Source organism: Eurosta solidaginis, chromosome 2 (assembly GCF_040869045.1).
Source record: "Eurosta solidaginis isolate ZX-2024a chromosome 2, ASM4086904v1, whole genome shotgun sequence".
NCBI classification, from domain to species: Eukaryota; Metazoa; Arthropoda; class Insecta; order Diptera; family Tephritidae; genus Eurosta; species Eurosta solidaginis.
The window spans coordinates 50,802,039-50,827,357 of NC_090320.1; the positions used below are offsets into that span (position 1 = coordinate 50,802,039).

The 25,319-nt window shown below is 36.0% G+C and overlaps 1 protein-coding gene across 10 annotated transcripts in view; it reads left to right on the forward strand.

The window, feature by feature from the left end:
* The window catches only part of sick (sickie), a 1,191,762-nt gene that overhangs the window by 569,325 nt on the left and 597,118 nt on the right, over nt 1-25,319 (forward strand). For 2 of the 10 annotated variants that reach the window (XM_067765307.1, XM_067765317.1), the window contains exon 2: nt 21,575-22,040. The exons of 7 other annotated variants lie outside the window; for them this stretch is intronic. In XM_067765307.1, the coding sequence (XP_067621408.1) occupies nt 21,946-22,040 (95 nt within the window). In that variant the 5' untranslated portion in view covers nt 21,575-21,945. The remainder of the gene's footprint in view (nt 1-21,574; nt 22,041-25,319) is intronic. One more of the 10 variants, XM_067765308.1, reaches the window with a different exon arrangement.

Here is a 25,319-nt window from a genome sequence, read left to right on the forward strand (position 1 = left end):
CTTCTAGCTCAGATGCTGAACGTTGACTAAAATATTATTCGAGGAAGCGACATTTGTATTCGTGTAAAAGAGGTCATCTTCGACCTAAATATAAAAGAAAGTTCAGAGAAATATCCTATTAGACCTGACAGCATCAAGCATCGTTCAGCTCTTAGTTTAAACAAAGATTTTGTTTACAAGATTCCGAATTCCTTAACAAAAAAAAATTTATATCAGACTTCTATAGAGATGTCTGAAGCCTTCCTTAAATGAGGAATTGAAATCAGTATTGAAATATTGGTATTTAGAGGGCCGGATATTCTTACAAATGGGTAAAAGCATGAGTCCAACTTTTGACCTGAACAACTATACTGTCTTTAGGTTATAAATAGTTCGAGAATGGGTAGATAAGATACGGTGGTACTGACTGTAGCAGCAACAAGTTTAGCCTAGAGACTCATTAAAAAACTCTCATAGAGATCATCCGCCTATTCAATGGGAAATAGAATGGCAAAAGTTTTAGTAAGTGTAATTTGTTTCGCGCAGCATGCCACCCAACCTCATACAAACGCATTTTGGAAACTTTCCGACAAAAATTGTTAAAAAGGGTAATGCCTAAATTTTGGAATACTTGACGATCGATAGTATCGACTCAGTAGTGCAATGGCATCACCTCCAGCATTTCTGTTGCGAAAAAACTGGGTAAACTTGATGGTTGATAATGACTGATACATCCAGGCTCTTCTTTTTTCCAGTGGAGCTCATCATCATTCTAGAAAGTAAGCTACCGTGAAAGCTCAACGTGGAGGAGAGAGTGAAGAGGGTCCCGATGGTATTTTATGCATGTGAATGCATGCTGGGGTGTACGTGGGGCCTATCGCCCTTTCTCTCTCATTGGATATATACAGCTATTGTAAAGTCTACCCCAGACTTTAGAGTGCTTATTTAGTGTACAGCCACACAAAAAACAGCCTACCTTAAAAAATTAGTGGGGGTAAGTAGGCTGTCAATGCCTAGCATTACGGGGATCCTGAAAACAACCACGGCGGCTGCATTATATGCCACTCTGCACATTCCACATGTAGACTTTGTAGGTAAGAACATACCGTTAGCAACTGCAATGGTTATCAGTACCTCGGTCTGCTTGAGCGCAGACACACGGGCATAGTTGCATAGCGTCATTAATTACTGGATGAACAAACTACTTAAGTCCGTAACTGTGCCTGACTGAGCACTGCCATCTGGCGTAGCAGGCTATTAAATGAAACGACGGTGCTCGTGCCCTATGCTTGCCAGGCTAAGACTCCAGCTATTAGGACTGATACAGCTATTACATCATCTAGAAGCAGTAAGTGGCATAAGTCCTTGAAAGTTTCAAGTATTTGCCAATAGTGTTGAGTTATTTTATAACATAGAACCTAGTTTTTGATAGGGTTTTTCAGTTTGGTTAGTAAACAAACTTCTGGTAGCACTATGGTGTATATGAGATCTACACAAACGGGCAAATTCAACCTAACTTTCTTTTTCTGTTAGGATGTTATAAATGAAAAAACTCAAACTAATTTTCTTCTTCGAAATCATTGCATAATTATTATGGTCACGTCACATTATTTTTTATCATCAATTTTCGTTATGCCTGAAGGCCCCATTACTGATACTTGGCATAGACTTAACTTGACTTGGCGTAAACTTGACAACTTAGCCACAATTATACTCCACTTGGCGCATACAATCTGGCATCATAATCAGCGTTGAAATTTATTTTTAAATTAATGTCAATTTGTATGACAAAATGTCAAAAATAAATGGAAACAAAATGTAAACGTCACTTAGAACTTACATAGCAAATCAAAATTCAACAGACTTCTAAGTCAAGTTAAGTGTTGCTAAGTTTGAGTAATCAGTAACATGCAATGTTCATTTAACAGAACTGTAAGTGACAGTTCTCAAGCCAAGTCAAGTCTATGCTAAGTATCAGTAATGGGGCCTTAACTTGCTTGTACAACACTTTTTTCCGCCGTTTAGTTTTGATATTTTTCGGACAACTGCGTTCCCGTCAAAACACGTTCAATGACACCAACAACGTTAATAGCTTCCTCTTCCCTTCAAACTGGCTTGACAATTCGAATATGCCATAAAACTTGAAAGTTGATAGCCAAAACAAATAATTTGTTATAGAGAAGTCCTAAAAAAAACAAGAAGGAAGACAGTGTCTAAAAAGGTCATACGTTGCTGGCAAGCAGATGCATAAATTTTAAATAAACAAAAAATAAAATTATGCGTGAAAATTATTCGTTTAAAAGCAACAGACGCGTGCCGTCAATTTCCTGCCATTACGAGTAAGCGATTGCAGCGCCACTGCGACTGGCAGTCAAAACCCAGAAAAAATCGAAGGCAACTGAACTGCATTGCAGACTATATTTTTCGTTAATTTATGTACTTTCTTACAATCCTTTGTTAGTTGCACGCGCTTAGTACTTTGCGTTATTTTGTTATTCTCTTATAGGCAACCACGAAAAACCTTTTGCGTCAACAACCACCATAGACGCTGATGGCTAAGACGTACCCAGCTATTCAAAACCACTAGCACTAAAGCAATATATTTGTAAAATCTTTCAATCGAAAAAAGTGCAGTTTCATATGCGTATGAGTCCTGCATAAATTATGTAATCTTTCCTTTAAAGGCAGGCAGTCTCTTGAGGACATTCTTTTCCTCTTTCCTCATTCTTAGCATTTGTCCGCAGTGTTTAACTTTACATTACATTGTTGCTCGTACTTATCTGTGCAACTTATGCTCTCAATATGAGTTTATTGTTCGTACTTGAATGCGGTATCTCAATTTGCTCCTTTTTGGCATGCTACCCTGCCTTTTTAATTTCTTTACTTTACTTAAGTCGTCACTTAAGTTACTTTGAGTTTACTAAGCGAGCGTACGTGCCTAATTTCCATTTTTTCCCTATCAATTGTTTGGCAATTAATTTGCATATCGGCAATTCTTCAACTAACACAGCTGTGCTTGAAACGACCACACAAGTTTTGCCGTCTAAACGAGGCTTTAAATTGCACTAATCGTTGTGGTTTGTTCCTAATTTGCGTTGATTGAGAAAAGACAAGAAGTGTTATTCAGAGAAATAAATTTGCGGAAATTTAGAGTATAGACCAGTGGCTGTGTTGCTAAGAGCACAATCGACATATTGCTAGTGCTTTCGTCGTTGAGTAACGAGCAACGAGGCACAACATATGCACGTTTGTTTGCTAATACTCAGCAAATAATTTGCGAATATGTTATACAAATCGTATTTTATTGCTGGAGTCTAACAAGACATCCTGCGCCTCTTTTTGTGATTTATGGAAGATACTCCTAGTGTTTATCGAAGCGTTGTCGAGTATCAGATGTGAGTGCTTGTCGAGGTGCTGTTTTGTGAAAAGTCACGCCAGTTGGGAGCACCGTGGGAGGCCAAGCTTTCCTCCACCTGCATCTCCCAACTGAGTGGAAGTCTCCAACTTCCTCTACTTCCAAACTGGGAAGGAGCTTCTTCGTCCATTTGCATAACATGACCTAGCCAGCGAAGCCTATGGGCTTTAATTTGCTTCATTATCTTCATATTTGCATAAAACATATACAGCTCATCATTATACCTCATTCGAATCACGTCATCATGGGTAAAACCATAAACCCTCCTGAGAGCTTTTCTCTCGAACACTCCAAGAGCCATCTCATGGATGGGTTTTCGCTAGTCCAGAGAGGACTTTACTTTTCAATTGCCTACTCAGTCCAAAGTATCACTTGTGGGCAAGAGTCATTATCCGTTTGTTAATGCTGGTTCTCAGAAAGACTAAGTCGCTCAAAGTCTCGAATTCATGTCCGTCAACAGTGATATGGCTGTCAAGGCGCCAATGCATGACAGGAAACACTTCTTCTTGTCCTCAATTACCACGAGACCACGAGACTGCGGCCGCCGTGGTGTGAGGGTAGCGTGCTACGCCTACCACACCGACGATCCTGGGTTCACGCCACGGGCAAAGCAACATCAAAATTTTAGAAACAAGGTTTTTCAATTAGAAGAATATTTTTCTAAGCGGGTTCGCCCCTCAGAAGTGTTTCGCAAGCATTCCAAGTGAATTTCTGCCATGAAAAGCTCTCAGTAAAAACTCATCTGCCCTACAGATGCCGTCCGGAGTCGGCGTAAAACAAGTAGGTCCCGTCCCGCCAATTTGTATTAAAAATTAAAGGGAGCACGACGCAAATAGGAAGAGAAGCTCGGCCTAAAATCTCTTCGGAGGTTATCGCGCCTTACATTTTATAATAGATTATGCCATCAGAATTTAGTTCTTGGAATCAGCTTCTCCAGAATTAGGTTAAAGAAATCCCATAAAGGGAGGTCACTTTGTCTGAAGTCTCGCTTGGTTTCGAATGATTTTGAGAGGTTCTTCCCAATCCTTACGGAGCAGGTGGTGTTGCTCAACGTCGTTTAGTAGAGCCGTACTAGCTATGCTGGAAACTTAAGTTGAAATAAAGAAACCTACAAGCAACTTCTTTTCGCGCTATCAAAGGCTGCTTGGAGGTCGACAAAAAGTTGGTGGCGTTCAATTATTTTGTCGTGGGTCTTCGAAAAGATCTAGTAAATATACCATCATTTATCAGGTCTGAATCCGCATTTATGAAGTTCAATCCCTTCGTTGACTTCAGGCTTCAGTCTTTCGAACAGTATGCTAGATAGAATCTTATAGGCAACATTTAGCAACCACAGTATACACCAAATAAATTTTAATGGAAAATATGCCTCTATTCTACTAGCTTCAAGAGCAAACTATGCCGCGTCGTATTCGATTTGTCAGAATTTCCTAAAGTCCGGTCCGTCATCTGAGTTCAAGTATGACATAGATGGATGAGAAAATCAGTTGTAGCTGATATTTGGATTAAGGGTTTTTCTTACTGAATCTTCTTTCTCGGGTTGAACCTAGAAACTACAATTCTATTTTTTTATGGTGCTGATTCGGTGTTCCAAGCTTACATATTCGCAGTAATAAGGTAAACGCGACAGATTTTTTTCAGTTTGATGATAATGACGCGCTTGAAAACTTTTTGCGCCAGGGGTACATCCTTCTGCCGTCTGGACTAGTCTTTGATATTCTGAATTTGGTGTCGATATATTGGAAAGCGAGCATTTTTGTGTCGATGTTATTGGGTAACAAATAGTTTTATGAGTTCAAAAGCGACTTCCTGCATTCATATCATGTTCCGACTGCTTAAGGCATTTCTGGCAGGCGTAGAAGCCCTTGGGCGTCATACATTAACTATCGCATCTAATTGTAAGAGAGAATTGTAAATCTGCCATAAGAACGGTGCATTGTTAAAATTTAGAAGCTGTCTATCTAATATTCTTATTGGTCAATAGCTGTTTGCACGAAATGCTACTTTATGTGTAGATAGAGCGAGATATAGGAAACGCTATTGATTCTCGCCATTTTGAACTAAGGAACACTCTCCAGCAGACTCACGCTTTTATGATCAAGCTCTATCTGTAAACCTAAGAAGTTTTAGGTACTTTAAACTGGGTTTTGGTACCTCACTTTTCTGTATTAGAATTCCACTGTTTTTCTGGAAACATCATATTATCCCCAGCTCCCAGAATTATAGCCTTGAAACATAAATTATATAAATTGATCAATGCGTATCTAAGAACTTATTATTCCACTTCTGAATATACGAAAACTGCTTCAAATTGTATCCAACTACAAGTTCACTGTGGTTGTGGATGAGTTGTTTTAGTTTCCAATAAACTCCATAGCACCCACGCTATATTTCGTGGAACGGTTTCTTAATTCCTTATATGAACATAAATAGTGTGTTTATGTATTCATTCTTTTACTATTCGAATTTGCTTCAAACGTGATTTTCTACAAGTTTTACGATTAGCCGTGCTTTTATTGTTGAAAGGTGTGAGTGAAATATTTAATGCGTTGCGCTGTCTGTGGGTGGTGATGCGGTTGGTTGATTGGTTAGTGGTTGATTGAACGGAACTTTTGTTAGTACTCTTAGCGATGCTTATAGAATGATGGGTATTAAGGTAATGAAAATTTGATAAAATGTAAAAAAAAAAGGTCGTATAAATAAATTAATGATGTGTCAATATAAAACGGTAGATGTTTATTTATAGTAAATGCAGGGTTTGTTCTGATTATGTGGGTGTTGATCTTTTATTAAAGCATAGACAGACTTCAGTTTGTTCAGAAATTTACCTGTTACCTTCAAGTCAAAAACAGTAGGCCAGTATACTCTTTGGCAGCTATACCGCTTTTTGCTTCCAAATAAGTGTCCACAATAGCAGCTAATGAAGTCGTACTTCGTTGATAAGCGGAATACAACTGAATTTGACCGTTGTTCTGGAACACCGATGTGGCCAAGTCTAGCGCAGACTGTCACTTATTTCAAGAAAGAGCGTTTGCCTTTTTTCTGTAAAATATAGAATACTAGTGTTTTCTTAGGGATAAATAGCTTTAAGATGCAAATAATTCTATTGGAACAGTTTATACCATACAGTTCATAAGAAAATACCTTCTTGGCTGTATTTGTCCAGTATTTTTAAGACTGGTGTTTTGGATTGCGTTATCTCTAAGCCCTCGATTATCTTCTCAGATGCATTATATAATATAAGTAGTTTGTGAATTATTTAAACGATCTAACGTGCTATTAAACTTATATTAAACTTAAAATAAAACTAAGTAAAATAAAATAAAACAAAATAAAATAAAATGAAATATAACGAAATAAAATAACATAAAACAGAATAAGTAAATAAAATAAAATGAGATAAGATAAAGCAAAATAAATTAAATTAAATTAAATCAAATAACATTAAATAAAATGAAACAGAATGAGGTAAAATAAAATAAAATAACATTCTCGACAATAAAATAAAATAAAACAAATGAAAACAAATTAACATAAATTTAAATTAAATAAAATAAAATGAAATAAAATAAAATTTAACAAAATAAAATAAAAGAAAGTAAAATAAAACAAAAAATATATAAAATAAAATAAAATAAATTTAAATTAAATTAAATTGAATTAAATATGACGAAATAAAATAACACAAAATAAAGTATAATAAAATGAGATAAAATAAAATAAAACTAAATTAAATCAAGTAAGATAACATAAAATAAAAAACAAAATGAGGTAAAATAAAATAAAAAAATAACATTATTTAAAGTAAAATAAAATAAAATAAAATAAAGTAAAATAAAATAAAATAAAATAAAATAAAATAAAAATGAAATAAAATAAAATAAAACAAAATAATATAAAAAATATATAATAAAGTAAAATAATATAAAATAAAATAAAGCAAGATGAATTAAAATAAAATAAAATAAAATAACAATTGTTTTTGTTTTTATCGGCCTATTAATAAATCATTCAAGGTTCGAATCGAGCTCAAGGCCAGAACAATATTTTTTTTTCTAATGACAATTATTGTTATTTTTTAATTTTTCTAAATTTTTCGATTCGAACCTTGAATGATTTATCAATAGGCCGATAAAAACAAAAACAATTGTTAATAAACCATGAGCACTTGAGAATGTCAAACAAAGTAATTGACAATAAACAAAAATCCAGCATTATCAGTGATTTGCACCAGATGGCGCAATACTAAATAAATATAGTTGGTAAAAAGGAATAGGAGTAGCAAATTTGCCAGTCAAACAAACCACCGCTGTATAGCTAAATGGTTAGCGCAGCATGCCTAAAGCTTACTGATGATGAAGGCTTAGCGCCCTTCGAAATGGATCTATCTGCGCAGCTATAGCAGGTTGTCTGAAAAATTTTCTACTTACTATTCCAAAAACAAAATACAATTTTTCAAATTTAGAAAAATTAAAAAATAACAACAATTATCATTAGCAAAAAAATTATTGTTCAGGCCTTGAGCTCGATTCGAACCTTGAATAAAATAAAATAAGATAAAATAAAATAACACAAAACAAAATAAAAAAATAAAAAATAATAATATTTAGAAAAAAATTTAAATCAAATAAAACCATTAAAATAAAATATAAACAATTTTTATTCTATTTATTTACTAGTTTCCCGTTTAGTCTTAAACTTCATACAGTTGTTGTGATTCATATTAAATTTTCCCTCTTGCCTTCCGAACATAACACAACTGATTGGTACGTTCATTAACCTGGGTCGATTTGTATGGACGAAAGTTAACCGATATCGCGCCATCGATTTTTCGATAGGATTTGGGCTCAGGAAAAAAAAGTTCCACTACGCATACCCTAAAAATAATTTTCGATCCTGCGAAAAAAAATGGCGAAAGGTAAATTTTTCGACCAAAACACTCCGCAAAACCCCAAACAAATTTTTTCAAAAGACTGTTGTAAAAACGTTGGCGATAACCCAGTCGACCCAGTCTAACGTTCATGCTTGGCAATCAATTAAGCTGTCAATATCTCAATTACGCTTTGACTCGTTTGTAATTTTCTGTCACTCTAAGAGGAATTTGCTTATCATGCAACAGCAATCTCGTGTTGTATGCAACTTTTTGGTCAACTTTGCATATCACGAACATAAAACGACTATGTTGTACGTGCCGCACGCTTATGAAACATGATAAAAAATCGCTTGTAAATTTTGTTTTGATACAAGAATTTACACGTTTAACAAAATTATTTAATGTAAATGGGATGTAGCCAAAGTCGTTGTGATGAAAGGATGCCGAAATGTGTTTAAATCAGGCATCAAAACCTACTTACAGGTCTACGTTCGCCTCATGCCACACCTTACATTGCTGTTTCATCTCTAGATGCTGCATGCAACATGCAAACTTGTGTCGCTACAGTTTTTTCTTATTTCAGTAAAATAAATAAACTATTTAAATAAAATTTCTAATTATTAACTTTGTGAAGAAAAAAAAAAAAAAAACAACCAGAACACTTGCATTTAAATTAGCATAATGACGATGCACTTTATTAAAACATTTATTCATAGTTTTTTTTCTTGGTGCTACGGCGTAGCGTCAGCTTGACGCCTATAATTGCCGCAATCATTTTGTTTTATTGGCTAGTCAGCTTGGAACTGGTGTACACTTTTATTGCACACTGTTGCTTCTCGCCACACTTGCATTGCGCGTACTTATTAACTAAGTTTGTGCTCATTATTATGCAGTTGTGGTTAAAAGGCAAATAAATTTCCTGCAAGTCATGCGCTTTGCTGACAATCAGTTGTAATTGTTACTTTATATATTTTATTTTTAAATTAACATATAAAAAAATTTTATTTTTTGTTTTACTTTGTTGTAGCACTTTATCTTGGCTGCCGTCACAAATTTGGCACAATTTATGTATGTATGTGTTTGCAAACGAATTCAGCTGACTGTGTTTAAAATATTCATAAATCATCGCAGCTGAGCGTAAAGCACGAGTTATTCAATATATATGACAGTTTCCTTGATATATTTTTGTAAAAATGACAGTTGAAATGTCAGCTGTCAATTATAACAAAGGTATTAGATAATTTAAGGCAAAAATAGTATGTGTCATATACTTGTCGTCTTTATATATTTCGGGCTATCCACTTACTAGCCTTCTAACTATCTCCACTTTCTTCCGGAATTGGTTCATCAAATGAAAAGTATCTTTAATTTTTTATCTAAGTACAAGCGAGGCTTCAGTACGCGCCTAATGTATACTTCCATGTATGCATAATTTACTGACGAGCATTTACTTTGGTTCTGAAATAATTTGATTTTCAGTTAAGGACTATTCCGAAATATGTATAAGAAAAAATCATATCTCAACCAGGTATAGATAAGTTAGCAACTCATATCTCAATATCGTATTAAATGAGTGTTCTCTTATCATTATACGATAAACTTAGTATCCCCATATCAAAAAGTGCTCAAGTACCTCCAGGGGAGCCCTAGTTTTGCCAAGAAATATATTTTCGTCTCATTTTTTTATTGAGCAACGACCCTGTAAGACCAGAGTCGGTTAAACATCAGGGAAAGCAGCAACTGTATTTTGGAGTTTTTTGAATAAAATTCTGTTTGAGCACAAGCTCTTTTTCTCTTGTTAAGTATCTTCTCTAAATAAGCGAAGGGCAGTTGATTTACGACTCGCACAATCAAATGTCTTGCCGCTGCAGTAGAGAATTTGTGTTCGTATAGTGGGAATGCTGTGTGCATAGTTTAACAATTTTTTTTTAATTTTGATTCCTAAATATTTTAGAAATAGATGGAATGGTATTTATTTTAAGTAACTATCTTTGTAGAGCTAAATGTAAGAATTTTTCTTAAATAAAGTTGCAGCCCAATTTGTTCAGTAGTGTCCGAGATTGTCTCGTTTCAAAAATTTAAGACTTTGATTTTAAATATGATATAATATTATTTAAAACTATGTTTCGCATTTTGGCTCATATCTCAAAAATTGATTACAAACTCACCCGTAAACCTTGTTCATGAATCTAGGCTTTCATTAGTTAAAACTTTAGACTAGCTGGTTTTGATCTTAACAGTTTTAAACACAGAAACATACACACATCAATTAGTCTTATGTGGAGATATTGTATTATTTCCTAAACATTTTCGAGATTTTTAGCCCTTCTCGTTATTAAGGTTGCACGTGTTATTTTTCTTTAATATATGTATGCAGATTTATACACGTACACTCTTTCAATATACATATTCCCCTTAATCTTCCGGTTGCTCACATTGTTCTTGAAATTGCAGTTATTTATAGCCCTGTACAGCGCTTGTAAATCATTGAAGTTGAGCATTAATTTTATTTTAATGCTTTTCTTGTTTACTCTCACAAAGGGTGTACAATATTTACTCCAATCTTGCTCCTTCATATGATTACTTAAAAGAATTTCTGTTTTTTTTCTACCCTCATATATCATCAATTTGTTGCTTTCTTTTCCATGGAAATACTATCAGTTTTTAGCCTAATCTATATTTGCTAATCTGATTTGGAATGATAATGTCATTCATCTTGCCTCCTTCAAGTAAAGTTTCTTTGTTTGTTTCTTACAAGCACGAATTGTAGCAGTTAAAGGTGTTGCCAGATTCAATGTTTATGGTAGCAAGCACCATTAAGGTGTAAGCCCGACCATTTCGGGAACAATTTAATATGACCACATTGAACCTTCTAGGCCATCCCGTCCCCACCCCTTCATTCCACGAAGAAATCAGGGTCCCCATAGCCTCGGCTGCTACAGAAACAGGATTCGCCACGGGTAGGTGAGGTCAACAGTTAGGTGAGAGAAGCTTTAAATTGCGCTACTTAGCATCCCCTTGAATGAAAGAGTTGCGCTACACAATCCCTTGAAGCAATTTGGTATTTTGGTCGCCAGAAATACCTGCCGCGTTTATATTCTAAGTGCCCTAGCACGCTGGGGGTCTTTGTGATATGTCGACAGGAAAATCGCCACAAATTGAAAGAAAATCTTCGGCCTTAATCGTATCATATATATGTACCATTAGGTTGTTATTAAGTAACTAGCAGATTATCTGGCGTTGCTGGGGTTGAGCAGATACTAATCTTAAAAAGAAGGTACATTTTCACATTCTTTCCCGTTATCTCAAGCCATGTGAACAGTATAAAGCCACTAGTGATCTTCACCAATATTTATTCTCTCAATAGTTCTTCTCTTCTCATTATTCTCCTTTATATTTGCCTTATCTCATCTAAACTTCTATGTTCATCAACCTCTCTATCTCCATCACATCCTCCATGTCTGCTTTCGTACCCATCCCAATCCCCTATCTATCTTCATCGCATTCCCCCTCTTCATTTATCTCCCCACACTGCTTAAGGTCCCAATGGAGAAGGATACATCATTAATGGATCCCACGGCATACGGGAATTGATAGAAATGAAAAAGCGGATGAGCTAGATATTGATTTGGCGAGATTAGGAGAAGGCGAGAGTTGCACATGATCAACCAAGCGGGAAAGGCGTGGAGCCAAGTGTGGGGACTGTGAAGTGTCGAAAATCATGTGTAGATCTTACAACCTTAGACTAATAAAGTTAGTATTATCATTAATAAGAGAAGAATGTAGTCTCATGACAAATATTCTGACGGGAAACCTTCTGGCTCGTGCCCTTCGCATGCTAAGCCAAGACTCCAGCTATTAGGAGTAACATAGCTAACAGACCTAGAAGCAGAAAGTGCCATAGGTCCTAGAAAACGACGAATTATTTTATAACAAAGGTACTGGTTTTTCAGTTTGGTCGTTGAACAAACTTCTTGTAACACTATGGACTCATTCAGTCTATGTGAGATCCTCACGGACCGGCCAGTTCAACCCAACCAAACTACCTGGTTCTTTCAGCGGCTTGGGGTCGCCCTTTTCCTCTGCTTCCGTAGGCGAGTTTCGATAAAAAACGACTCGTCCACACTTTTATTTTAGTATAATTTTGTAAAAAAATTGATCTGGTAACAATAAAAACATAATTCAACTTCCTTACCTTGAAAGAAACCCAAAAATCAACTCTCATTAATTTTTACGACAAATTGATTAACCAATAAATTCGCACCCCGCTTATCAGACAATAAAAGCAAAGAAAATTGAAATTCAATAACACCAACAACCATTTGCTATATAAGATACCATTTGCTTTGACATTTAGCAGCCACTCGAAATAAAATTGATGTTTCCGTAATCTCACGCACAAGAAATTGTGCAGAGGAGCAACAAATTCCCAGCACATAGCGCCAGTGTGTAAAGCGTGCAACAAACCAGCCCAAACTTGAATGCATGCAACACTGCAAATTCCAAAATGGCTGTTGTGCATCACGTGTCAGACACGCGTGTAAATTATTTACACGCAATTTCAAAACAACCCTTAAACGAACATAAATGGAGACTCACACTTACGGCTGGTGAAGGAACTTAAGACCACCAAAGGGAAGCTGTGTGGTGTCACCCCTTTGTGATAGCAATTCGCAGGCCTATTTGCATTACTTGCTTTGTGTTATTGATTTATTCTCTTACCTTTTAAGCTTCTTTTTTTTGACAACTAACGGAGTGAAGCAAATTTCATAAACTGACACTTGACACATGTCAAACGCATCTGGAGTTGGCAGTAAGTGCAGTCCTTTTAACGTTTTCGTTTTGAAATGTTTCAAAGCAGGGCTCTTCAAAACTGAAACTGTGGCTGTGTTAGTAAGAGGATTATGATCGCAGTAGTAGTAATTTAGTCGTTGATCAACGGGCAATGAAGCAAGGTGACTGCACGCTTTGCAAATAAACAACTGTCTCTTCCGATGTTGCTATTCGCTTGTTCAGTGACGACTAACACATTCAATAAACGAAATATCAGAGCAACCCGTCGATGGTATGAAATTATGACCCACCCTGGTTTGAGGTGACTTCGAACCGTTGCTTCCTGATTCTATTGCTGAATACTTTTTAAATTGAGCGCGAGTGCTTAGTTTTTTATCAACACAGCAACCCTTCCGCTATTTGAATACACTGCTGTGACATTTACTTTTGACATTCGTTACCTATGAAATTAACTGTAAGTATTTAATTTGCAATTTTAAATTAATTATCTACTCAACTCCGTTCAGCTATTTGCCATCCGCAGTTAAGATACCTCTGTAGCAATCTGTGTGATGACCCCCATTTTTCTGTTGCTCCCCTTTTATTTAGATCTCTAACATTGTTGTTTATTAGCCAACTTCAATAAAATATTGTACTTCATTCCGTCATTCTCATATTTCAAACCACAGCCTAAAGCATTTTAATCCCCCTCGCTCAAATGTGTTCCTGGGTTATTTTTACTACATATCCATACTGACATAAATCCCTCATCATTTTTGGGTTATTTACTCATAGTCTGCATTGTATTTATGCTTCTCATGACGGAAGTAGAAAATCTGTTAGCTTAATTGCATTATAAGCCAACAAAAGGACTAAGAACTGCATGCTGTAAGGGATTTACGGAATGAAGGGCCAATGAATTTAGTCTGTTGGTCATTTTGATTTGGTTTTTAAAGCTACTACGAGTTATCATTCTATTGTGCATTCAGGCATTGACTTTGATTGTTTGTGTGGTAGTTTGCCAGACTTTTCCTTTTGTTTGCTTGCAACATATTGCGCCATTCTTTCTATTGTCTAGTATTGTTTTTCAAATATTTGTATAACTCAAATTTTCAGTATACCTAAAGGTTCTTTGCTTACAACACTACTTTAGTATTATTACTTCACAATAAACTTACTCGCTTACTTCACTTTCAATGCTCTAAAATCAACTGTTTGATTATTTATTAGCTTGCGCTGCTTTTATAATTTCAGTTGCCTATTTCGCCTCTTTTTCCAAGGTTCTTGTTTCTTCGCGAACAGCCATGGCAGAACGACACAAGGTGGCAGCATGGAACAGCTGATTATAAACTTTTTTTATTTGATTTGATACATCAACTTCCGGCGCAGTACGATTTTGACATTTGTCCATCGAATTTACGAAAGTACATGGGATTTTTATTTATGTTTGTCAGTATGTCACCATGCTGCCACCTTGTATCGTTCTGCCATGCGAACAGCCTTGTTTGAGAAGGCTTATTTATTTCTCGTTTCTGCATCTCGTACTGGAGTTTGCAATATACGTTTATATCTAAGGCAATGGTTAGTTGAATAATTATTGGCGCCCCTTCACACGTATTATTATTATATTTCGTCTTTATTCGGCCTTAGTTGTCGCTGAACAAGCAGAGTAGCAACATCCGGTAAGGCTATTGTTTATTTGCGCATTTGCGAAAAGATATTTTGCAAACAAGCGCGCATGCGCAGAATGTTTTCATGGTTTAATGTTAGCAATTTATTTTGTTTAAATTTTTCCTTACACTCAAGCAATAAAGTAGTATTTATATGGCATATTTACGAATTACTTTTTGTGTGTTAACAAACATGCGTGCATACGTCCTACCTCATTGATTTTTCACCAACAACTAAACTACCACCAATAAGATGATTTTAGTTTTACTCACACAGCCACAGTTTTGATTTCGGCGACCCCTGATCTAAGGTTTATGTGACCTTATGCGCTATTTATTGTGTGAATCTCATTTTCTCTGTTGCCTTCTATGCATTTGTGTCAATATGCCTGAGTTAAGCTGGAGTCATTGGTGCCGTATGTCGTATCGCTGTATCCGTATCCCTAACGTAATCAGCTGTTTATCGTTACGACGGTAACCAAACCCCAATTGGTTGGCTACGATACGGTTACGACCTTAGCGGCACCAATAATCGATTGCATTGATTCTCATAAGATTGGTCGAATCAGCTGTTATACGGTTACCGATAAAGCACCAATGTCTCCAGCTTTATGCGGCAGTTATGTGGCAGTTACTCACGAACGTACGTACCAAAAACGTGTCAGCTGACACGACCTATCTTATGAGTGTGCAATGTAAACGAAAACTCACCGACATGCAACGCCCGTACGTACGTAGCCCGGAACGTAGAAATCAAAACAATTTTGATTTTTTCCATAAGAACGTGTCAGCTGATCGCTCTCTCACTAGACAGAGTTGCCTAGTAAATGTTTGTGCGCTAATTTTTGACCGTTTGCAGTTTTATGCAAAAACACCTAATTAAAGTTTGAAAAATTGTGAAAATATTTCGAAATAATTATGTAAAAGTGCAGATTATAAATATGTAATCTATTTATATTTATTTAATATTAATTCCAGCCTTTTACAACATCAAAAATTAAATTGGAAAAAGTTGATGTTTCCATAAGCATGCATGCAAAATGGGCAATGGCAACAGTGCTTATCTGTAAACAATACACACACAAATATGTTATGTACATGTACACAAACGCACACATTAATTCCTACCGGCTTGAGGGTTCGGTCAAACGTGTTTCGTACGACAAACGTCCGTACGTGCGGCACACGTCGGTGGGTAATTGCCGTTTTACCCACGAACGTACGTACAAAAAACGTGTCAGCTGACACGACCTATCTTATGAGTGTGCAATGTAAACGAAAACTCACCGACGTGCAACGCCCGTACGTACGTAGCCCGGAACGTAGAAATCAAAACAATTTTGATTTTTTTCCGTAAGAACGTGTCAGCTGATCGCTCTCTCACTAGACAGAGTTACCTAGTAAACTTTTGTGCGCTAATTTTTGACCGTTTGCAGTTTTATGCAAAAACAACTAATTAAAGTTTGAAAAATTGTGAAAATAATTCGAAATAATTATGTAAGAGTGCATATTATAAATTTCTAATCTATTTATATTTATTTAATATTAATTCCAGCCTTTTACAACATCAAAAATTAAATTGGAAAAAGTTGATGTTTCCATAAGCATGCATGCAAACTGGTCAATGGCAACAGTGCTTGTCTGTAAACAATACACATACAAATAAGTTATGTATATGTACACAGACACACACATTGATTCCTACGGGCTTGAGGGTTCGGTCAAACGTGTTTCGTACGACAAACGTCCGTACGTACGGCACACGTCGGTGGGTAACTGCCACTTTACATGCGCTGTATATCTCTGCATCTCATCTTCTCTGTTGCCTTCTATGTATGGGAGTGTATATGCCTGAGTAATATGCGCTCTTTGTTGCTGTGTATATGCATGTGTAGCTGTTTTCTATATCATCTGTTTATTTTGGTTTTTTTGTGGTCCAGCAGTTATTACTAGTGGCATAGTGACGTATCGAAACTGCCGATTGCCACAATATATAGTAAAGTCATGTAATTTTTTTTCCAAATTTCGTCAATTGAATTTTTTTCTTTCTATATTTTTAATATTTTAAGAAAAAAAAATCTTTTGCAACTGAAACTATGTAAACAAACCTCAAATTATGAAATAAATTATAAAATTAAAATTTGCTTCAAATGTTTTCATACATCTTATATATAAATAGACAAGATGAAAAAATGTGGAACCGTTTTCTGCTAAACTACAATTCTAAGGTATACAAATTATATATGTATTGATAGGAAATTTTGAGCTGCACTGTTATCCATAAATAAAAAAATTGAAAAATCATTTTAATATAAAAAATTTAACATAAAAGTCACACCACTACACATGCACTTATTCATACTATAGACACGCTGTGTGTGTGTACTTGCTTTTTGTGTACTATGCTGAATCGTGAGCATGGCCGAGGAGTTGCTTTGTACACAATAAAAATTAAACAAAAATACATAGCTGATCATGCATCAAGTCTATTTCTTTCCTTTCCTTTGCTTTTCTTTCTTTTCCATTCCATTCTTTTATTTTCCTTTCCTTTGTTTTCTTTTCTTTGCTTTACTTTCCTTTCATTTCCTTTCCTTTCGTTTCCTTTACTTTCCTTTCCTTTCCTTCCTTACCTTTTCTTTATTTTTCTTTCCTTTAATTTTCTTTTTATTTCCTTTCATTTACTTCCATTTCTCTTCCATTCATATTCCTTTCCTTTCCATTCCTCTACTTTTCTTTTCTTTCATTTCCTTTATTTTCATTTCCCTTCCATTGATTTTCCTTCCTTTCGTTTCCTTACCTTTCCTTATCCTACCTTTTGTTTACGAGAAGCAGATTGATTAAATCATACCCTTCCTGCCAGAGCAATATAAAAGTTTCCTATTTTGAGCTTACTTATTCATTATATTACCCATCGTATGTTCCTATTATTATATTAAAATGACGAATTATATTTCTTTTATTATACTCAGTTGAGCAGAGCTCACAGAGTATATTAAGTTTGATTGGATAACGGTTGGTTGTACATATATAAAGGAATCGAGATAGGTATAGACTTCCATATATCAAAATAATCAGGATCGAAAAAAAATTTGATTGAGCCATGTCCGTCCGTCCGTTAACACGATAACTTGAGTAAATTTTGAGGTATCTTTATGAAATTTGGTATGTAGGTTCCTGAGCACTCATCTCAGATCGCTATTTAAAATGAACGATATCGGACTATAACCACGCCCACTTTTTCGATATCGAAAATTTCGAAAAACCGAAAAAGTGCGATAATTCATTACAAAAGACAGCTAAAGCGACGAAACTTGGTAGATGAGTTGAACTTATGACGCAGAATAGAAACTTAGTAAAATTTTGGACAATGGGCGTGGCACCGCCCACTTTTAAAAGAAGGTAATTTCAAAGTTTTGCAAGCTGTAATTTGGCAGCGGTTGAAGATATCATGATGAAATTTGGCAGGAACGTTACTCCCATTACTATATGTATGCTTCATAAAAATTAGCAAAATCGGAGAGGGACCACGCCCACTTTTAAAAAAAAATTTTTTTAAAAGTAAAATTTTAACAAAAAATGTAATATCTTTACAGTATATAAGTAAATTAAGTCAACATTCAACTCCAGTAATGATATGGTGCAACAAAATAAAAAAATAAAAGAAAATTTCGAAATGGGCGTGGCTCCGCCCTTTTTCATTTAATTTGTCTAGGATACTTTTAACGCCATAAGTCGAACAAAAATTAACCAATCCTTTTGAAATTTGGTAGGGGCATAGATTTTATGACGTTAACTGTTTTCTGTGAAAATGGGCGAAATCGGTTGATGCCACGCCCAGTTTTTATACACAGTCGTCCGTCTGTCCTTCCGCATGGCCGTTAACACGATAAATTGAGCAAAAATCGACATATCTTTAATGAACTTAGTTCACGTGCTTACTTAAACTCACTTTATCTTGGTATGAAAAATGAACGAAATCCGACTATGACCACGCCCACTTTTTCGATATCGAAAATTACGAAAAATGAAAAAATGCCATAATTCTATACCAAATACGAAAAAAGGGATGAAACATGGTAAGGTAATTGGATTGTTTTATTGACGCGAAATATAAATTTAGAAAAAAAACTTTATAAAACGGTTGTGACACCTACCATATTAAGTAGAAGAAAATGAAAAAGTTCTGCAGGGCGAAATAAAAAACCATTAAAATCTTGGCAGGTATTACATGTATAAATAAATTAGCGGTATCCAACAGATGATGTTCTGGGTCACCCTAGTCCACATTTTGGTCGATATCTGGAAAACGCCTTCACACCACTCCCTTTTAAAACTCTCATTAATACCTTTAATTTGATACCCATATCGTACAAACTCATCCTAGAGTCACCCCTGGTCCACCTTTATGGCGATATCTCGAAAAGTCGTCCACCTATAGAACTAAGCCCCAACGCCCTTTTAAAATACTCATTAACACCTTTCATTTAATACCCATATCGTACAAACATATTCTAAAGTCACCCCTGGTCCACCTTTATGGCGATATCTCGAAAAGGCGAACACCTATAGAACGAAGGCCCACTCCCTTTTAAAAATACTCATTAACACCTTTCATTTGATACCCATATCGTACAAACAAAGTCTAGAGTCACCCCTGGTCCACCTTTATTGCGATACCTCGAAAAGGCGTCCACCTATAGAACTAAGGCCCACTCCCTTTTAAAATACTCATTAACTCCTTTCGTTTGATACCCATATTGCACAAACGAATTCTAGAGTCACCCCTGGCCCACCTTTATGGCGATATCTCGAAACGGCGTCCACCTATGGAACTAAGGATTACTCCCTTTTAAAATACTCATTAACACCTTTCTTTTGATACCCATATTGTAGAAACAAATTCTAGGGTCACCCCTGCTCCACCTTTATGGCGATATCTCGAAACGGCGTCCACCTATGGAACTAAGGATTACTCCCTTTTAAAATACTCATTAACACCTTTCTTTTGACACCCATATTGTACAAACAAAATCTAGGGTCACCCCTGGTCCACCGTTATGGCGATATCTCGAAAATGAGACCACCACTCCCTTTTAAAACCCTCATTAATACCTTTAATTTGATACCCATATCGTTCAAACAAATTCTAGAGTCACCCCTGGTCCACCTTTATGGCGATATTTCGAAATGGCGTCCACCTATAGAACTAAGGCCCAATCCCTTTTAAAATACTCATTAACACCTTTCGTTTGATGCCCATATTGTACAAACAAATTCTAGGGTCACTCCTGGTCCACCTTTATGGCGATATCTCGAAACGGCGTCCACCTATGGAACTAAGGATTACTCCCTTTTAAAATACTCATTAACACCTTTCTTTTGATACTCATATTGTACAAACAAATTCTAGGGTCACCCCTGGTCCACCTTTATGGCGATATCTCGAAACGGCGTCCACCTATGGAACTAAGGATTACTCCCTTTTAAAATACTCATTAACACCTTTCATTTGATACCCATATCGTACAAACGCATTCTAGATTCAACCCTGATCCACCTTTATGGCTATATCCCTAAATGGCGTCCACCTATAGAACTATGGCCCACTCCCTCGTAAAATACTCTTTAATTCCTTTCATTTGATACACATTCCAGGGTTTCCTTCGGTTCATTTTCCTACATGGTTATTTTCCCTTATGTTGTCACCATAGCTCTCAACTGAGTATGTAATGTTCGGTTACACCCGAACTTAACCTTCCTTACTTGTTTTCATTTCCCTTTCATTGATTTCCCTTCCTTTCTATTCCTTTCCTTTCCTGTCCTTTCCTTTCCTCTGGTTGAATTTCAACCACTGGGCGAATTCTAGTTTAAAGCAATACGGGCAATCCCCGCTTAACTCATACCAATAGACAACATTGGTTAATTCGTTGTAGTTCTACAAAATAGAACAAAAATAGCAACAATACCAGTTTCTTTGAAACCGCCTTACCAACAAGCATAACTTTAACACATAATTACGTACGAAGTATGTAGTGTGTAAAAGAATAATATACGCAAAGAAGGCAATTGGGAAAAACTTTACAACAACTAAGGCATGACGTAGAGTGCAGGTTCCAATCCCACTCCCGGGAGAAAACGCTTTGAAGAGATTTACAAGGTATAATCGAAATAGCTGTCGCCTTGTCCGTCTTGATTTCACGTTGTTTAAATTTTTCCCAAATTATTAAAGAAACTCAAAACCGTTTTCGGAAAAATTCGAAAAATTTCACGCCATATTCGATTTTTGATTTTGAGTTCTCATGATTGCAGTTTGTAGCCCAATCAATTCTGTCTCTCATAGTTTACGGTATAACTCTCCCAAATTTCTATTAATTTTCTACAATTTTTTCCCAAGGGTGTTCAAATTGTGCTTCCATGTAAAAAAAGTCATAATTCCTTCATATAGAAAAATCAAAACTCCCCCGGAAAAAAAATTGTCAAAAATCAATGCGAATTTTGAAAGACCTTTGTGCTTTGTTAGACTAGAATTGATAGTGCTACAAAACTGCGTACTCAAAAGAATTCTAAATTGAAATTTCGAAATTTTCATAAAATTTTCGAATTTTTCCAAAATGTTTTTGAAATTAATTTGCAATGATTCTATAAAAAAAGGGAGAGACGTTTTTTTCAAAACATCGTTAATAAAAAAAAGAAAAATTTAATTCAAAAATTTTTATAAAATTTCCACTACTGCTATTTTTCTGTTCAGTGATACAACACCTTGCAACTAAAAATATGCTTAATCAAAATATTTAAAAAATTACGTGAAAAGTGAAAAATTTATCAAATAGCAATTTAATATGTGTTTTTAAATGAAATCTGTAGAGTGATAAAAAAATTAATAAACGGTTACAAGTGAGCATATAAAGTGAGAAATTAAGTCATATGTAGTAAGAAAAAAAATCGAAAATAAAAATTGCCAAAATAAAAGGAAAATCCAATATTCACCAAATCCTTTTTAAAATTTTATATAAACAACCATATCGTAAATTCTGTTTTTTTGAATGATGTGATGTGATATCGCCTGTCAGCATGGGAAAAAAACTACTAAAAAACCACAACATGTTTGCAGTAAATCTAACAACTGAACAGCATACAAATTAAGACAAACAAAAAACATCAAGTGTCTTAAACCTTAAAACACATACAACAATTTTTTTAAATGTTGTTGTACTGCTTGGCACCGTAAACAAAATATGGGCAACTCATCGTCATCGCATGGCCATAGCAGCAGCGGCGGCAAAAATAGCCGCAAATGTCGCAGTCTACCAAATTCACCCGATGTACGAAGGTAGGTGTACAAAATGCAAAGAAATAAATTTAAAAGAGAAATAGCAACAAGAAAAAAACATAAATTATGTCATTAAAACTGCTACATATTTATAATGTGACTAAATATTATCCTAGAGCTAAAGATCTAAAAGAATATCAATGAAAATTGTTGGAAAGTAATCTGGAGCGGAAGAAAATTGTATGCAGCAGTATCAGGGTATGCTATTTTTGAGCAAGCGGAGTCGATCTGAGGGGTCAGACAGGAAGATAACTATCCTCTAGTAGCTATCGGCTAGCATAAGGCTACTGCTACTATAAGTTTCTGGCTGAACCACCTTCCAAAGACAAGAATTTATATTAGCATTGATCCAACCAATAATAAGTTTTCCCTAGCCACTTTTTAAACATTTGGATGCAGTAATCAAAAGCTTAGGCAGTAGTCATCGGCTAGTCTCTTTACTGTTAGTAGTCGTATCTTGATTCATCCAATAACAAATTTTTCCACGACCTTCCTTCCTCAAATGTGTTTTGGTGAAGTTATCAAGGAAGTAGTCATCGGCTAGTCTAAGTTTTTTGCTAGTATTAGCTTCTTGACAAAATTGCCTTCCTTACACAAAAACCCAATTCAGAATTGGTCCATATAATAATTAGTTTTCCCAAGCTTTTCCTTTCTCAAGGGTATTTTGTTGAAGTAATCAAATAAGTTTTCATCGGCAAGTTTAAGCTTACTGCAAGTATTAGTTTCTGTTCTTGGCAGAAGCGCTTTCCTTAAACTAGAACTCGAGTCAAAATTGATCCATCTAATAACCAGTTTCCCCTCGGCAAGCCCTTATCAAGCATGTTGTGATCAAATAATCAAATCAAAAATTAGTAGTCATCGTCTGGTCTAAGTTAACTGCTATTATTAATTTCTTGACCGCTTTCCTTGTATACCAAAATTCAGTTCGAAACTGATCCATCCAATAACAAGTTTTCCTACACCTTTCCTTCCTCAAGGTTATTTTGATGAAGTCATCAAAAGCGAGAGCAATAGTCGTCGGCTAGTTTTAGCTTACTGCTAGTAGTAAAATTAGAATTTTACCACCCAATAAGAGGGTTTCAAATACCTTTTCTTCCTCAGGGGTATTTCGGGAAAGTAATCAGAGTAGCGAGCAGTAATCATCGGCTAATCTTAGCTTACTGCTAGTATAAGTTTATTTTCTTAACGGAACCGCCTTACTCACACAAAAACTAAAATCAGAATGTATCCATCCAATAACGAGTTTTTTCCAGGCAACTCCTTAAGTTAAGTTCTCATCGTTCGCATAACACTTATCTGTATATCTCATTAAAGTCGCAACTGCATCCGTTTTTCCTATAATCCCACCGGTTTTATATATTTAGAGGATTTCTATCTGAGTTAGCACTTATTCACATCTGAGCTGACCGTTGCATTGATTAGTAGTGTTGGTACACCAGTACAAAGCAAGAGCTGTGCTGGAAGCGCATTTTACCCATGCATCTCCGCAAGTACCGGCGCCCGTGTTCCTCATCCTGATACCAACACCATCGGACTGGCACTTAGCCAATGGTCTTTTTTCGGAGGCCAGATTCATATGGGCAGTGGAATCCTTTAAGAAATACAAATATCCGGTGGTGGATGGCATCTATACAGCGCTAATACAGCAAAGACCTCAGTTTATCCCACTTCTTGCCAGATTCATGAAAGATAGCTCGACGCTGGCTTAAATAGCCATCACGCAAACAGAGCTGAAAAGTCCACGAACACAGTTCTCCAGCAACTGTCGGCCGAACTCCATAGGGCATTCGAAGTGAAGGAAACAGAAATCTGCGCTTTACTTCACACTCATGCGAAAATATGTCCCACGAAAGCGTTAATATATCACTGCAGAGAAAGAAATTCAGGGGCCTATTCAAAGATGGATAGACACTCTACTTCGCAGGAGGATCGCAGTAGTCCAGATGCGAAACAGCGCAGTTCAGGTTAATACCACGAGTGGATGTACCCAAGAATAAATTCTGTTCTGGGGAGCCCAGTGGTGGATGAACTTCTGCAAAGGCTACCAAACAATGGCATTAGATTCCAGTGAGCATTAAACCTAACAAAGAGATGTTATGCCAGTGTAGAGATGTTGATGCCGAGCCGCTTCTCCCAGTTGGATTATAGACATTTAGGAGGCCTTCATTGCTAGAAAAGAGGGAAAACAGAGTTTTCAGATAATCTAAGCTACTGTTAGGAAGTTAAGCTTAGTACAAATCGCTATAGAGAATTCTTAGGGCTTTCGAAAATTACCTCGGAATTCTTACAGCCCATTGCAGACTCAACAGCCGCATGTAGAAAATTAAGTATACAATCGAGTGACACATGCCTGTTCTGTGATCGTTCAGCGGAGAAAGCGTAACGTATCCTCTAGGAATGCGTTGCAATCACATGACGAAGAACCAAGTTTTGGGTTCGCAATGGGCACAGCATAGCCACATTTAAGCCCTCTAGCCAAGGGAACGGCTTGGATGAGGTGTTGTGAAGGAGATGAGAGCAGAATTGACCAATGTTCGCAGTGCAATCTTCAACAATTATAATATAATCCAAAAAATGTCACACCCTAATATCTTAGCTTATAATTTCATCGGTATTAACACATCAAAGGAATGCATGAAAATGCACTAAACTTCCGGGTTTACAAGAAATTCTACAACTTAATTTTCATAAACACCTTCTTACATAAATATCTGGATATATATTTATTTGTGAAAACTATCGTGGGCGTATTAATTATGCAGCTCTAAATTTTGTCTGCCTCCTTTGAACGCCTTAAAAAATATGCTACACACCTTTTTTTCTCGAGCATTGCTAATGAGCACACACATTACAGCATAAACATTTTAAGCATTTTAATGTCTTCACGAAAGGGAAAAAAATATTAGAAGAGCATAAATATCTTTATTCTAACTCCAACTACAAACAAATGCTACTTTCTAGTTTGTTGCTCTCTTGCGGGCGTCAAAGTTGTATTTGCTCGTGGCATAAATCTTCTTTAGCTGCCTAGTTCAGTGGTGTACTCCAGAGCTTCGTAGAGCTTCGGAGAACTATACATAGGGCGTCCACCCACATGTGTGAGCGCAGCGACAGCGATTCAGCAAAGCAGTTATTCAATCAGTTTAAGCTTGTACTTCAAGCAGTTATCATCTCATGATTCAATTCTATGCTAAAAAATTCTCCTTCTAAACACATACTACTACAAAAGAATTTGCGTTTGAGCTCGAAGCTCCGCCCACGTTGTGCACCACTGTCCTAGTT